General features: G+C 45.6%; 1 protein-coding gene and 1 long non-coding RNA gene across 6 annotated transcripts in view; both read right to left on the bottom strand.

Annotated features, from left to right (window-relative positions):
- The window catches only part of LOC310744522, a 260442-nt gene that overhangs the window by 40601 nt on the left and 204356 nt on the right, over positions 1-15485 (bottom strand). The window lies entirely within an intron of this gene.
- The window catches only part of MAPK4 (mitogen-activated protein kinase 4), a 93013-nt gene that overhangs the window by 40601 nt on the left and 36927 nt on the right, over positions 1-15485 (bottom strand). For 2 of the 5 annotated variants that reach the window (XM_083575694.1, XM_083575696.1), the window contains exon 2: positions 3917-5234. In XM_083575694.1, coding sequence (XP_083431820.1) covers positions 3917-4462 — 546 coding nt within the window. In that variant the 5' untranslated portion in view covers positions 4463-5234. Of the gene's footprint in view, positions 1-3916; positions 5235-5373; positions 5533-7771; positions 7937-15485 lie in introns of those variants that run through there. The other 3 variants (XM_083575697.1, XM_083575698.1, XM_083575695.1) reach the window with 3 other exon arrangements.

Raw genomic sequence — 15485 nt, 5'->3', positions numbered from 1 at the left:
GTTAAAACACCTGCACTGGCTACTACATCTACGACCAAGCTAGGTTCAAGGGCCTTGTATTAATTTACAAAGCCCTGAACAGCTTAGGCCCAGGGTACTTTAGGAACAGCCTGATCCCTTATATCCCTGCTCAGTCTCTGAGATCATCTGCAGGAGCATTGCTGATTGTTTCCCAAGTTGGTGCAGCTCATTGGACAGCAAGAAGATACCAAGCTTTTAGTGTCATCAGCCCAGTCCTGTGGAATGCTCTGCCAACAGAGAATTCGACAGGAGCTTTCTGCTTTAACCTTCAGATGCCTGTTGAAAACTTTTCTGCGTCACCAAACTGATAGGGAGTGGCAAAACAAGCAGACTTCAGAGTTTTCAGAGTTGAGCATCTCGTCTCCATGGATGCTTCTGAAAACACAAGCACACACATAGCCCAAAACAAAAACTGTATTGGGGTTTCATTAGATGTATTTGGGTGTGACATATGAAGTTTGCCCCTGAAAAGATGTTTGGGTGTCCTTAAGCCAGCCATTCTCTCCCTTTCTTTTTCTCTGCCTGTAGCCTACCTTGCAATGTCGTCGTCAGAATAAAAAAAAATTCGCGCGGGGAGGAGGAATAGGAAGCCCTGCTTATGTTTCCGTGAGCTACTTGCACAGGAGAGGATAAGTACTCCAACTGCTTTAATAATATTCTCAAAATTTTGTAAGCTGCACTAGCTCCCAGGGGGGAAAAACACTGCCTAGTTTTCTGACGCTGCAAACGCTTATTCAAAAATAAACGGTTCCCCCTTAAGAGCCCAAGGTTTCACGTTGTTTTCTTACTAAAGTAAGCTAAGCAGTAGTCATGTGTATCCCATAATTAGTAAGGTGAGGTGGGGACAGGGGGACAAGCATCTCTCTTATTATTCATTGGCAAAGGAAGGGCATGTCAGACAAAAATCCCATATAAGCCCCTAGCTGGCAGGTGGGCTGCTGGAAGGGGGTGGAATGTAGCAGCGAAATTGCTGAGCATACTTTGAATTCCTCCTTCTGTCCATCTGTTCCTTTTATCTGGGGAAATCATGCATATGAGCCAAGCCCACGCTTTGGACGCAACTCTCTTTTACGGGGTGGGGTGGTCAAAGTTTTCTGAAATAGGACATTCTTTCTGAACAGGCTTTTTCACAGTGGAATTTTCCATGCTGCAGGTGAAATTCTCTACCCAGGGACACTAGTTCCTGGGGGCCCAAGCTGTTTTGGGGCCCTCCTCAGTATCTTTTGGGATGGGGCCAGCCTTCCACCCCTCCCCCAATGTTCAGGGGGCAGAGGAGACTGAGCACGGAGCTGAGTGCAGAACTGAGCTGAGCACTGTGTGGCTCCACTGGCTGACTCCTTCTTTTCCTTCTCCTCTTCCTCCTGCCTGTTAGGATATTGATATTCCGTTCCACCTAAACAGATGTGTGGAGCTGTTGTATGTCACATGTCTGTTTACATTCCAGCACAGCTTGCTGGGAACTTCCGTTTGTGTATTGCTTTTGCTTTGTGCTTCCTGCTGCTTGGGCACGAAGGGGAGCAGACATGTTTTTCCTTTGTCCTGATGTTGAATAAAATGCTTGTAAATGCGCTTTACATATGCCTCTGTCCGCCACTTCTGTTGCATGATATTCACCCTGCTGCTTAAGGCGTGCTCAAGTTTCTGAAGGCTTCTGAAGCTGTGCGCCACTCTTTTGATGCTGTTCCAAGGGAGACTGGAATTCGCCCGGCTGCTGGCCAGTGGGCTGGAGCCAGCTGGGGGCCTGCCTGATGCCGCCATTCCCTTGGACACATCCCGACACTGCCACGGTGGCACCAGGCAAAGGAGGCAGAGGAGGAGCCACCAACCATTGAAGCCTCATGGTCTCCATGTTTGGCTCCACCCTGGCTCCTCCTGACATCACATGCGTGATATTTCCCACCCCCCAATTGCTCTCTCCCTGACTCTATCCCTCCTACTCCTTCTTCCTACAGACCCAAACCATGCGTGGAGTGCATTCATTGCACATGTAAAGCACATGCCTTCCCCCAAAGAATTATGGGAGCTGTAGATTGCTAAGGGTGCTGAGAGTTTTAGGAGACCCCCCCCTTATTCCCCTCACATAGCTACAATGGCTAGGGTGGCTTAACAATAAATCCCTCTTTCCCAGGAAACTCTGGGTATCATAACAATTTAAAGTGGTAGCATAGTGCTTTGAACGTACTGGTGTGAGCGTGGCCCAATTTCCAGCCTCTGTTGTCAACTCCTAACTGCCTGTGCTTGTGGAAGCTCTGACCAGGGGTGCCAACTTTAATAAAATATTGTGGGGGGCCAGGTAAGCCCTGCCCTGCATAATCGATCACATGACACAGTGCACACACAACATGGCAACGCCCATCAACTTTGTGAGGGCCCAGCCCCCTCAAATATTTTATTTTGGGGGCCGAAGCCCACACAGCGCCTAGGAGTTGGCTCCTTCTTTGGCTCTGACTGCTTCTCTTCTAGTGCCGCTCCATAGCCAAAGAAGCACCAACGTACCATTTTCCTCCCCTATCCCAAGTCCTCCGACCCCTGTGAGCTTTCTCGGTCATACCTTCCAATGAAAGCAACATAACGCAAGCTTGTTTGGATTCTAGCCTTTGAGGGCAGTCCAGTTGCAGCTTAAAAGTTCTGAAGGTGACATTCTTTTGCACGCTAACTTGAAGAATTCAAAGGGAAGCACATCCCAGATGCACATACTCAGATGAAAATTTCAGTGAATTTGGGTGGATCTAATCCAAAGCAAGGATTGCATTGCAGCCTAAATGTGCTTTCAAATTAGGGCCAGAATGCATTCTAAGGGTCCATCCTATGCCAACCTACCAGGAAGCAGGACTCTTACAATTTGGTGGGACTTATTTCTGCGTGAACTTTTCAGCTGCATTTCCCAGATGCGTTACAAGGCTGGATCTGGAAAAGGAAGTAACCAGCTGCTCATTCTTGGTCTAACACGGATATGGAATACAGTGGTACCTTGGTTCTCAACCGCCTTGGTACTCAAATAAATTGGAACCCAAACACTGCAAACCTGGAAGTAAGTGGTCCGGTTTGCGAACTTTTTTCGGAAGCCGAACATGTTCCGTTTTGAGTGCCACACTTCTGTTTTGAGTATTACGCTGATGTCTGTCTGGTTTTGTTATTTATTTTGCGTTTTTGTTCTTGCGGCTCTTTTTGTTTTGATTTTGTGACTGTGTGGAACCCAGTTCAGCTACTGATTGATTGATTGATTGTGCTACTGCAGTTCATTGTTTATCGCTTTCATTTTATGGATCAATGGTCTTGTTAGATAGTAACATTCATGTTAAATTGCTGGAATGGATTAATCCATTTTGCATTACTTTCTATGGCAGGCATCCCCAAACTCGGCCCACCAGATGTGTTGGGACTACAACTCCCATCATCCCTAGCTAACAGGACCAGTGGTCAGAGATGGTGGGAATTGTAGTCCCAACACATCTGGAGGGCCGAGTTTGGGGATGCCTGTTCTATGGGAAAGCGTGCCTTGGTTTTGGAATAGATTTCCGGAACAGATTAAGTTTGAGAACCAAGGTTCTACTGTACATACCTTGCAAATTAGTTTCTAGGTTGAAGTTTTTTTGCTTCCTGACATCTGGAAAGTGGCGTGGCTGGACTCCCTCCAACATAACCGGGTTGTTTGTAATCCAATTAACGCAGCGAGATTTCACAGGATATGCTAAGGCAATGCCTTTTGGCCTCTAAGGGGAAGCCAGCCAATTTAGCATGAATGCACAGCTTCATCAATATTGCTCTTTCATTCTATGAGAAACTTCGTTTGGAACAGCTTGTGAAGATGCCACAGTATCTGTTTAAACTTCTGCATGCTGTTATTTTAAAGAACACTCAGCTTTTATCAGGCCAAACAAATCGAGGGACGTACCTTGTGTGAGTAATGTTGGTCCACGACCCTAGCTAATCCAAAGTCACCGATCTTCAGTACCAGATCCTCTGTGTTGATGAAGATGTTGGCAGGCTTCAAGTCCCTATGCAAGACATTAGCTGAATGGATGTACTTCAGGCCTCTGAGCAACTGGTACATGAAAAGTTTGGCATGTTCCTCAGAGAGAGGCCCTTGCTCCAGAAGACGGGCCAGGTCCGTCTCCATGTATTCCTGGATGACGTACACCATGTTAAATTTGAACAGATCCCCTTGGAGATCAGCTCCTTTGGGCCCCAACACCTCGTAGACCTTTACAATGTTGTCATGGTCCAGCCGGCGGATTATCTTGATCTCCCGGAAGGCGTGCTTCATGCTCTGAGCATCACTCACCGCGATCTTCTTCACGGCCACCTTGCGGCAGCTTTTGCTGTCAACTGCTGAGAGGACAAGCCCGTTCACTCCAAAGCCCAGGGGCCTGAAGTTGATGAAACGGCAGCCCAGGTCATAGCCGTACACGCTCGCGATGTAATTGCACTTCTCCGCCATGATGGGGTCAGATCCGCCTTTGTCTCTGCAATGAACTGGCAGCGGAGGAGCCCAGCCTCCAAGTCACCAATACGGTTTAATAGAAAACAGTACATCGTTACCACGAATGAGAATCTGTGCAGTTCCTTGCTTGGAGCCCATAATCGTACAGGAGAAGGTTTTCAAGTCAAATGTTCAGAGGTTAAAAAAGAAAAATAGACACAAGTACATAAAGTGGATTCGAGAATAGTCTTGGAAACCAGCTTGCAAACTTTAAATATTGACTCTCTTTGGTTCAGGTAAGCAAGGAGGGGAGAGGCGAAAAGTTGCCAATCTAGCAAATGGTTTTCATTGCAATATGCTGATAAACTAATGGGCTCCAAGAGTTCTTAAATATCATCCTGCTTGTTTCATTTTAAGTTTGGGAAAATGAAGCTTCAACATATACATGCTTTTAATACTCAGTTGGCTACCTAAACATGGACCTTCAGACAGCAAATGGTGGAGAGGTTCTCCAGAAACCTTTATTCTCCATGAAGTGGCCTCTGCATTTTTTTTCTAGTTCTGCAAGGCTTTGGTGAATCTTTTGTCACACATTCTTAAATGCAGGGTGGGTTTTTCCATTTCGCCGTCACAAGACGTGATAAAAGACGGAAGTGTTTTCCCAATGAATCTCGCTCCCCATCAACTGAGTGCCACAAAGAGCCATGCTCAGTTCTTCCCACATCCTTCTTTCATCACCATTCAGTCTTCATCGTATCTGTCAAATCCTCACTGGTCATAGCCCCTCCTCCTGCAAATGAAAAATAGATAATGAAGTAGTTTGCTACAGCAGTTTCTTTTATCCACACCCTACCTTCTCGAAGGTTAACACACCTAAAGAAAATACAAATTTAGTTATGCAGGATCAGAAAATGCATCATTACGGTCACCTAGGAGTGGGCGAATCTGTCAAATTGGGGTTTTCTGTTTCTCATTTTTCCAATCTTAAGTTCATTTCTCTTCATTTCCACATAGTTTGTGATGTTTTTAAAAGAGGTCCTCATTAATATCCTGTGGTCCTCATTTTATCCTGTGAACCACCCTGAGACCTGCGGCTATAGGGTACAGGGTGGTATACACATTTAATAAATATTAATAATACTAATAATTAAAATTCATCAGCACTTTACTGCAAAATTCTCCCAATATACACATTTGTGTGCAATTTTCCTGATATATGCATTTTCTGCAATGAAATGTATTTCTGTATGTTCCTTTCACTAATATATATGCATTTAATGAAAAGAACATGCAAAAATGCATTGTATCAGTAACCTTGGCTGGAGAAGCGATTTACAAAATTTGCAGAAGTGCAATTTTCGATGGGTAGCTACAGTATGTCTCGGTTTGCGAATTGGTTTGAAAAGTGAGAATTAGATAGGTTAGCCTTTAAACATGAACTGAATCATATTTCTCCCCCTTCCTAGGAAGGATCCTTTCTGTGCTGCTACTGATTGGATGCATGACTGCTGACCAAGGATAGGTTTGGAAAGAGCTTCACAATGGAGTAGAGGAACTGAATTGCTCTCCCATCCCTGGGGTCACCTCTAAGTTCTATCTCTCTACTGCTCTACTTACTCTATCTACTTACTCTATCTCTCTACTCTCTACTTACTCTAGTGGTAAATTCTGAATAGCAGGTTTTCTGCATGAGAGCCATGCTCCTGTAGACATGCCCACCAGACTGCCAGTATTCTGTGGGAAATTTAGGTTGGTGTAATTCATGCAATTAAAGCAGATTAATAGTGCTCTGTTGCCCTAGTGCAACAAATCCACTTTTTTTTTTTAAAAAAAGACATTTTTGCAGTTAGGAAAGTGATGGTCAAATGCACTGAAAGGAGTAGAGCCAAATTAATGATTAATGGGAAGATGCATAAACACCCCACAAGCAAATCAGAACAAATGCTGAATAATGACCACATATAATTTAAGCTCCACTTAAGCACTGTACTTTGGAAAAGCACTTCAAGATGTGGGTGTTTGAATCCATATGTTTTGGTTTTTTTAAATGTATTTTTATTAAAGATTTTCTTGGTTTACAAAAGTATGTGCAATGTCTCTCTCTTTTTTTCCAAGTAACATTTTATACAGATCAGTTTCATTTGTTGAGACATTAGGAAGAAAAGGGGGAAAGAGGTGGAGGGGGGAAAGGTGAGTGGGGGTGGGGTCAGGTGGCGATGTTTCTATTTTACTTAATATATGTGGGGTTTTGTGTCAGCGTCGCTTGTGCAGGTTCTCTGCTATTCACTTGTGTTCCTTTGGTGGTGAGAGAGGTTGGGGTTGGCCTAGGGTGTGGTTGTTTATTTGTGATTGGCTGTGGTGATCTTTGTTTTCGTGTGTGAATGGGATGGGTGGGTGTTTTGGATCAGGTTAGCCATATTGATTTGTATGCTGTTGATGCATTTTTGTCATTGTCTTGTTGGGCTGTGTATGTGATAAAAGGGAGCCATACCGGGGTGAAGGCGTCTTCTTCTATTTGTCCCCGTGTCAGTTTCAGTTTATTGGTTAATTTTTCTAGTAAGGCTGTTTCCCATACTATTTGGTACCATTGGGCCATGCTTACTCCTGACAGGTTTCTCCAGTGTCTGGTTATGATATTTATGGCTGCTGAAAGGAGGTGGGTTATGAGTTCTTTCTGGTGTAAATGGGCATTATTGTCTTGGAAGATGTTTCGTAGGGCCAATTCTGGGATGATTTCTAATACTTGCTTAGTTATTTTACATATTTCTAGTATAGCAGTTGTCCAGAATAGTTGGATTTTGGGGCACTCCCACCACATGTGGAGGTATGTACCTGTGGAGGTGCACCCTCTCCAGCATTTTGGTGAGGTTCCTGGGCATATTAGCAGTAGTTTTCTTGGTGTTAGGTACCACTTGTAGCTGAGTTTCAAATCTGTATGTTTTGTAATTCAGGAGGGCAACCAATATGATCAATGGTCTGGAAACCAAGCCTCATATGGAATGGTTGAGGGAGCTGGGAAAACTTACTGACATTAAGAGTGGTTTGACAGTGGACTGGACTCCCTCGGGTATTTGTGGACTCTCCTTCAATTGAGGTTTTTAAGCAGAGGTTGGAAGGCCATCGGTCATGGATGCTTTAGTCGAGATTCCTGCATATGCAACTCTACAATTTGATGATTCGATGATCAGGATGAACCCAAAGACTATACAAAAGAAAGAAAGAACTTCTAACCAATGTATACACTATGTCTTCAATAACAAGCCCTGCCGCCGCACTGAAGGAGCAGCAAATTGTTATTTATTTAGTTTTTTATGGTTGTATTCTTACTGGCAGGGAAGGGGAGAGGAATCTGTGAGGTTTTCTGTGTTCAGGTGCCAAAATAATCTGATCTCTGCACCTTGACTTGGGAGGGGGGTTAATATTTACTGCTTTACCTCAGCTAGCAAAATGGATTGGGTCTGCTCTGCATGGCTCTCTGTGGCTCCCTCTGAACTATGGAAATAAAAGAAAAGAAAGATAAGAAACTGCCTTACACCAAGCCAGACCACCTCAGTATTGTGTATACTGCCTGCTAGCATCTCTCCAGGTTTTTCCCCCACACATGGCTGTCTCTCTGGAGGACTGTGCTTGAGGTGAGGGGAGTGAGCAATGAGAAGTAGGAGCATGTTAGGAGGAAAAAGAAGCAGAAATACACTTTCCCTCCCTATCAGCACCATAAAACTCAAAGGGACTGTAATGGTAAGATGTATTTGAAAGTCTCTGGCTATTTTGCAAAGCTTTCTGTAAAACTTTAAGATTTAGGTATATTCAGGAGGGTCTGGTGTTCCCTGTTTGTTCAGGTTGTACGAAGGTGTTTTTTTGTTTTTTAATTACACCAAATTAGAAACTGAGAGGCATTTCTTGCAGATTTTGGTGGGAAATTAATCACCCCAAAGTTTTGCTCTAAAAATGTCAGCCACCTAGACTCCATTTAGGCGCCCTGTGCCAACAACAGTTCTTCCTTCTCCCCAGAGTGCCAGGCCAGGATTTATCAAAACGAACCATGAAATGCCACCTCTCTCATTAAGGCTTCGATCCTGTGTTGGAGATAGGCATGGCTAAGTCCCAAATCTACCCACTATATATGTGTGTGTGTGTGTGTGTGTGTGTGTGTGTGTGTGTGTGTATATCCTTGCAGAACAGCAGGCTGATAAAACCTGACTTCAGGGCATCCCAGCCCAGTCCAGTTTCATAACAGAATCTTGTTATGAGAAAAAGTTGAAGCAAAAATGCAGGCGACATGAAGTGGAACGGAAGCAAAGCCTTGGGTTTTTTGGTGTGTTTTTTTACCATAGCTGAACTGGAACAGGAGCTGAATTACAAAACATATTGATTCAAACGCCCGCATCTTGAAGTGCTTTCCCAAAGCTCAGCACAGCCAGGTCGCTCTGGCGTGTGCTCCTCAAGCGAATGCAACTAGAAGTCTGCCTCTGATAATGATCTCTGCATTTCTGCAGCGCTGACTGATCACAGGCTATGTTTAGCAACCCATTCCTGTGCCAAGTGAACAGAGGCCAACTAGGGGGGTGAAAAATGCAACAGCTATTTTAGCAGGCCCAAGCAGAACTGTAAGAGAGACGCGTGCTGGGCACTGTCGCCAGTTTTTAGGTGCCACACAAGCCCTTGCACCAGGGGGGGTGAAGGTCAGGCCAAGGTGCTGCATGTGGCCCACCAAGGCTTTCTATCCGGCCCTTGAGACTCTCTTCAGGGCATACTGCCTACCCATGAGCGCCCCCCGCTGGTCCGTCCTTCACATGCCCCTTGAGTGCTTCTGGCTGCCAGGATCACAGAATCATAGAATCATACAATTGTAGAGTAGGAAGGAATCTCAGCTAAAGCATCCATGGCAGATGACCATCTAACCTCTGCTTCTAAACCTCCAAAGGAGGAGAATCCAAAACCTCCTGAGGGAGACTGTTCCACTGTCAAACAGCCCTTACTGTCAGAAAGTTTTTCCTGATGTTTAGATGGAATATCCTTTCTTGTAACTTGAAGCCGTTGGTTCAAGTCCCACCCTCCAGAGCAGGAGAAAACAAGCTTGCTCCATCTTCCATGGGACAGCCCTTGAGATTTTTGAAGAGAGCTATCATATCTCTTCTCTGCTTCCGCTTTTCTAGGCTAAACATATCCAGCTTCTTCAACCATTCCTCATAAGGCTTGGCTTCGTCTCCCTCCCAGGCAAATTTGATGAGCATCCCCTCAATTTCTTCATCCAAGTCGTTTATAAAGACACTGAACAATAACGGGCCCAGGACAGAACACTGCAGTACCCCACTTGTCACTTTTCCCCAGGGTGACAAGGAACCATTAATGAGTTCTCTACGGGTTCGGTCAGTCAACCAGTTACCTCGTTCAAGCCACATTTTACCAGCTTCCTCGAAAGCGACAGATCTACACTGGTCGCATATAACATTAAAAATGTGTTATCAAAATGTGACACCAGAGGGCGCTGTAGAGCTGCGAGCCTTCGACAATGGGAAACTGAGTTAATTAAGTTTGTACAGATCAAAGTAGATTCAGCCCTTGAGCTCTGATAATGCTTTTTGCTTGGCTGGATGTACAGCAAAGATGGATGGGTGAATGCAGAAGCTATCCTACGTCACATAGGTAATATTTCCATTTGTGGCTGTGCCTACTTTTCGCCTCAGGCCCTTTCCACGCCCACATGCATCTTCAGGCTGAAACAGCTCTCCCATCCATACCTTACACCGACCCACATCATGAAGTCATGCAAGCTGGTGAAGATCTACGGTGTCCCACTCATAGCTGTCAACTTTTCTCTTTTCTTGCGAGGAATCCTATTCGGAATAAGGGAATTTCCCTTTAAAAAAGGGAAACGTTGACAGCTATGGTCCTACTTCTCATTAGGCATCACCAACGCTGCAGATATGCAAGGCAACAAGGCGCAAAGTGTCTAAAGGGACCCCTGACCATTAGGTCCAGTCGTGGCCGACTCTGGGGTTGCGGCGCTCATCTCGCTTTATTGGCCAAGGGAGCCGGCATACAGCTTCCGGGTCATGTGGCCAACATGACTAAGCCGCTTCTGGAAAACCAGAGCAGCACACGGAAACGCTGTTTACCTTCCCGCCGGAGCGGTACCTATTTATCTACTTACACTTTGACGTGTTTTCGAACTGCTAGGTTGGCAGGAGCAGGGACCGAGCAATGGGAGCTGACCCCGTTACGGGGATTCGAAGCGCCGACCTTCTGATCGGCAAGTCCTAGGCTCTCTGGTTTAACCCACAGCGCCATCCGCGTCCCTCTCATTAGCTGTCAACTTTTCCCTTTTCTTGCGAGGAATCCTATTCGGAGTAAGGGAATTTCCCTTTAAAAAGGGAAAAGTTGACAGCTATGGTCCCACTTCTCATTAGACATCACCAACGCTGCAGATATGCAAGGCGACAAGGTGCAAAGTAGACCAGGGTTATTACACCAACAGTAGGGAACCTCCATCCCTCAGGCCATTTATGGCCCACCAGACCTCCTCCCCATTTGGCCCACCAGACCATTTTGGACAAGCTATTCCCGCTTTGCACAACACTTCCCAAATACCCAGCCACCAGCTGGATGTCTGGTGCTAGGGAAGCACTGGAGTTAACTGTTGGAACTCAGCACACTTCTAAGTGTAGAAGCCTTTTGGGAGTTAGAACTCCATGGCGTTTATCACTTCCCCAAGGCCAAACAAAAAGTCGGAGGCTGGACATGAGAATCCCAGGGAGCATAGTCAACGGGTTGCGGCTGGCTTTTGACTTCAGTCCCTTGAGGAGGTGGACAGTTTGCACAAGGGACACTTAATTACCATATATCACACTTACAGTATCTTCAGAGGGATAACAATATAATAATAATTTATCATTTATACCCCGCCCACCTGGCTTGGTTTCCCCAGCCACTCTGGATGGCTTCCAACAGAATATTAAAATACAATAACCTATTAAACATTAAAAGCTTCCCTAAACAGGGCTGCCTTCAGGTATCTTCTAAAAGTTTGGTAGTTATTTTTCTCTTTGACATCTGGTGGGAGGGCATTCCACAGGGAGGGCACCACTACTGAGAAGGCCCTCTGCCTGGTTCCCTGTAACTTGGCTTCTCATAGCGAGGGAACCACCAGAAGGCCCTCGGAGCTGGACCTCAGTGTCCGGGCTGAACGATGGGGGTGGAGACGCTCCTTCAGGTATACTGAACCAAGGCCATTTAGGGCTTTAAATGTCAGCACCAACACTTTGAATTGTGCTCAGAAACGTACTGGGAGAAAAGGCTAAGGAGTAAAACTGGAGTGGAATCCCTAAGACGGTTGGATGGCGCCTTGTACGCCTCCTTCCAGCAACTCCTGCAGCCAAGCTGGTGCCAAATGTATTGCTCTGCTTTCCTTTGGACCACATCAGTGAGGCTGAGAGGGGGGGTCCTGTCATCTGGGCAGCCCAGGACCTCCAGACACACTGCCCAGACTTGCACCCCAGGAAGGTCACTTTGGTGTTGCTAACGCAGCAGTTTGACTTCACCCCCAGAGTCGCACTCCATTATCTCTTAAGTCAAATGGATGCCAAAAACAACCACTTGTTGACAATGACAGAAACTGATGGAAAGTGTTTCATAGAGGCAACAGTCCATCTCCTCAAGGGGAACCCAGTCATGTATCTCCTTTCCAGCATTTCCACCTCTCCAGCCAGTTCTTCAGCTACAGAGAAGATTGATGGCTGCGGCCATCGTTTGACTGCAAGCGGGTCAAACTGATGAAGGTTCAGCTGCCTTTTAAATCTCCTGTCCTTGTGCCTTGTGAGATTGCCAAATCCCTAAACACTCTAGCCAAAGGCGCTGTCACACTTGGCTAATGGGCTCTGCATTACGAGCTGTCCATCCTGGGCTTTTCCCCCTACAGCTTTTTGAAAGGGTGTCTGGCCTAATACATTGCGGGCATAATAACCGGGTAGAGCTTCCACTGAATTCAAGGTTCAGCAGTAAATCATCCCAAAGCACGGCGCTTCAGCCTGACTCTTGGCTGCAAGTCTGCAAGCTTTGTCAGGGAAGCCAAACCATTACATCATGCAGATATTTATTTATTTTACTTACTTACTTTACTTTACTTACTTTATTTTACTTACTTACTTTATTTTACTTACTTACTTTATTTTACTTACTTACTTACTTAGACAGGCTGGACCTGAGGCACCTTTGTCAAGGAGACAAAGAGGAAACAGAAGCAGGGCTGCTAATGAGGTCACGGCTGATGGCTTTGCAGAAAAAAGTTTCTAGGAAGAGATTGTGTTTTGCTAAGGCTGAGAATGTCAATTACTTTGGGTTGCATTCAGCTAAGTTTTACTCAGAGCAGACACACCAGAATTAATGGACCTAACTATGTAGCTGCTGCCATTTATTTTAACAGGTCTACTCTGAGTAAAGGTTAGTTGCATACAAAATAAGGATATGACAAGAATTTGTTTGTATTGTTTGTTTTTCTGTTTGTGTTCTTTATTTGTGTTATAAAATGAATAAAAAAATTGGGGGGGGGAGTTAGTTGAATACAACCCTTCAAATCTAAAGAAAGCCCATGGATTTTTTTCTGGGGAGTGGGGAATGTGCTTTAAACGTGCTTTGAATGTATGGTCTTATAAGCTGCCTTCAGCTTCTTACAGCAGAGCTTGAAAACCCATCACCCTCCAGATGTTACTAGACTTCAGCCAGCATAAGGCCAATGGTCCAGGGTCCATGGGACTTGTAGTCTATCAACATCTGGAGGTCCACATCCCTGCCTTGGAATAGCACTGGGATACAGATAATAACCAATGACAAGAGAACTGGTCTCAAAGCCAAAGCTTTCCTTGAAATAATTCTGTTGGGTTTCCCCACCCAGACTTGTTCTGTCACTGAGGGTTTGGCACAGATATTGGCTTGTGTATATCGCACCCGCCTATGCAGAGAGTGTGCAGCACAAATTAGATTGGTAAAGAGCAGCCCTCGGCAGGAACGGCATCTGCTTTGCCAGGAAAATGTTCTTTATCAGATTTACAAACATTTCTGCAAACATCCATGATCTCACAGAATCTTTTAAAAGCGTCACGCCATGCGCAGCTTTCAATTCCCCTAATGCAAGGCTGGGAATTATCCATCCCACGCATAATCTTTAAACTCCTAGAAACAATATCCTTTAGTAGGAACATTGGGGGACATTCCCAGCCCTTCGTGGAAGTGGTGCTGATTTAACCTCAGGACTCCTGCACACAAAGCAAGCCTTCCCCAAGAAAGACACTGGGCAGGATTTGCCCTATGAGCTCCGACAGCAGAACTGTTGGCATCCGTCTGTCTCAGGAGACAACGGAGGAGTGTGCCTTTGGGGGTGAAGTCAAACCGCTGGAAGGTTACAGCGCCTGCTGTGGCTGTTAGAGACCGATGTGGGAGAGACATGTTTTGTTGCAGCTGGGGCAGCTGAAGGCATCTGGTTGCACTGTCGCAGATGCAGCACAGAATTTCTTCTCTCTGCACTCCTCCCGGCCATCATTCCTCTTCTGGTCATTGCTGTGAATGCATGATCTGACTGTCTGTCTCTAGGCATTGCAGTTGTCTACAAGGGATTTCCACTAGACAGGGTTGATGTTGCTAACCTTCATGTCACATCTGCAAACATCTTTGCAACACAGAGTTGGTCTGCCAGTGGACCTGGTGCCGTCAGAGAAACTGAGCTTACACAATAGGGCTTCCCCTTCCTCTCTTCTCCCTGTGTACTTCCTGAAATTGGGAAGATGAAGCCCCAGAACAGTACCAGGGTGGGGAGGACGGTGGGATCAATAATAATAATAATAATAATATAATTTATTATTTATACCCCGCCCATCTGGCTGAGTTTCCCCAGCCACTCTGAGCGGCTCCCAGTCGAGAGTTAAAAACAATAACCTCCTTAAACAGGGCTGCCTTCAGATGTCTTTTAAAAATAAGATAGCTGCTTATTTCCTTGACATCTGATGGGAGGGTGTTCCACAGGGTGGGCACCACTACCGAGAAGGCCCTCCGTCTGGATCCCTGTAACCTCACTTCACGCAATAAGGGAACCGCCAGAAGGCCCTCGGTGCTGGATCTCAGTGTCCGGGCTGGATGATGGGGGTGGAGAAACTCCTTCAGGTATACTGGGCCGAGGCCGTTTAGGGCTTTAAAGGTCAGTACCAACACTTTGAATTGTGCTCAGAAACATACTGGAAGCCAATGTAGGCCTTTCAGGACCGGTGTTATATGGTCTCGGCGGCCACTCCCAGTCACTAGTCTAGCTGCCGCATTCTGGATTAACTGCAGTTTCCGGGTCACCTTCAAAGGTAGCCCCACGTAGAGCGCATTGCAGTAGTCCAAGCGGGAGATAACTCCCGTCTGGCAAGCTGAAACACAACACTGAATTCCACCCACTCTCTCGTTCCCCCTCCCTTTCCATTTTGATCCCGCAACTGGGTTTATGAAATGCATTAAGGCCTTAATGGAAAATACAAAAGCAGTGTGTCATTATTATGACTCATTCATTCATTCCATTTCTTATTTAAACCAGAGATTGTTGACTCTTGTATTCTTGGTGTGCACACAACTCATTTCTATGGTGGAAATTTGTAGGCAGGTTGTGGTCTAGCACATAGGTCCTCAACCAATGGGGATGCACAAGGCCACATCAGATGTGCCGCAACACAGCTGTTGCTACCAGGCTGGATTCCATCTTAGGCCGACCAAACCAAAGGAGCACTACATGTGTGTCTGGACAAGAAGACATTCTTTTGATGAAATGCTCATTTTATAGCTTTCCACAAACACTGCAACATGACGGGAGAAAGGCAGGAGCTTTTTTAAAAAATAAGATACACATTTCTGGCCAAATGCTTATGTCTTTCTCTTGTCACAATGCAGGACTAGTTTTCCTTCAGTAGTAATGCTGAAGTAATGCAAGGCATACTGCTCTGTGAATTGCCACGTCAAGATGAATAATGTGCATTATTAGCACTACAGTGGTGCTGTGGGTTAAAACACAGAGCCT

This window comes from Podarcis filfolensis (assembly GCF_964270895.1).
Source record: "Podarcis filfolensis genome assembly, chromosome: 11".
Taxonomy (NCBI): Eukaryota; Metazoa; Chordata; class Lepidosauria; order Squamata; family Lacertidae; genus Podarcis; species Podarcis filfolensis.
This window is presented reverse-complemented; position numbering and strand designations above follow the sequence as displayed.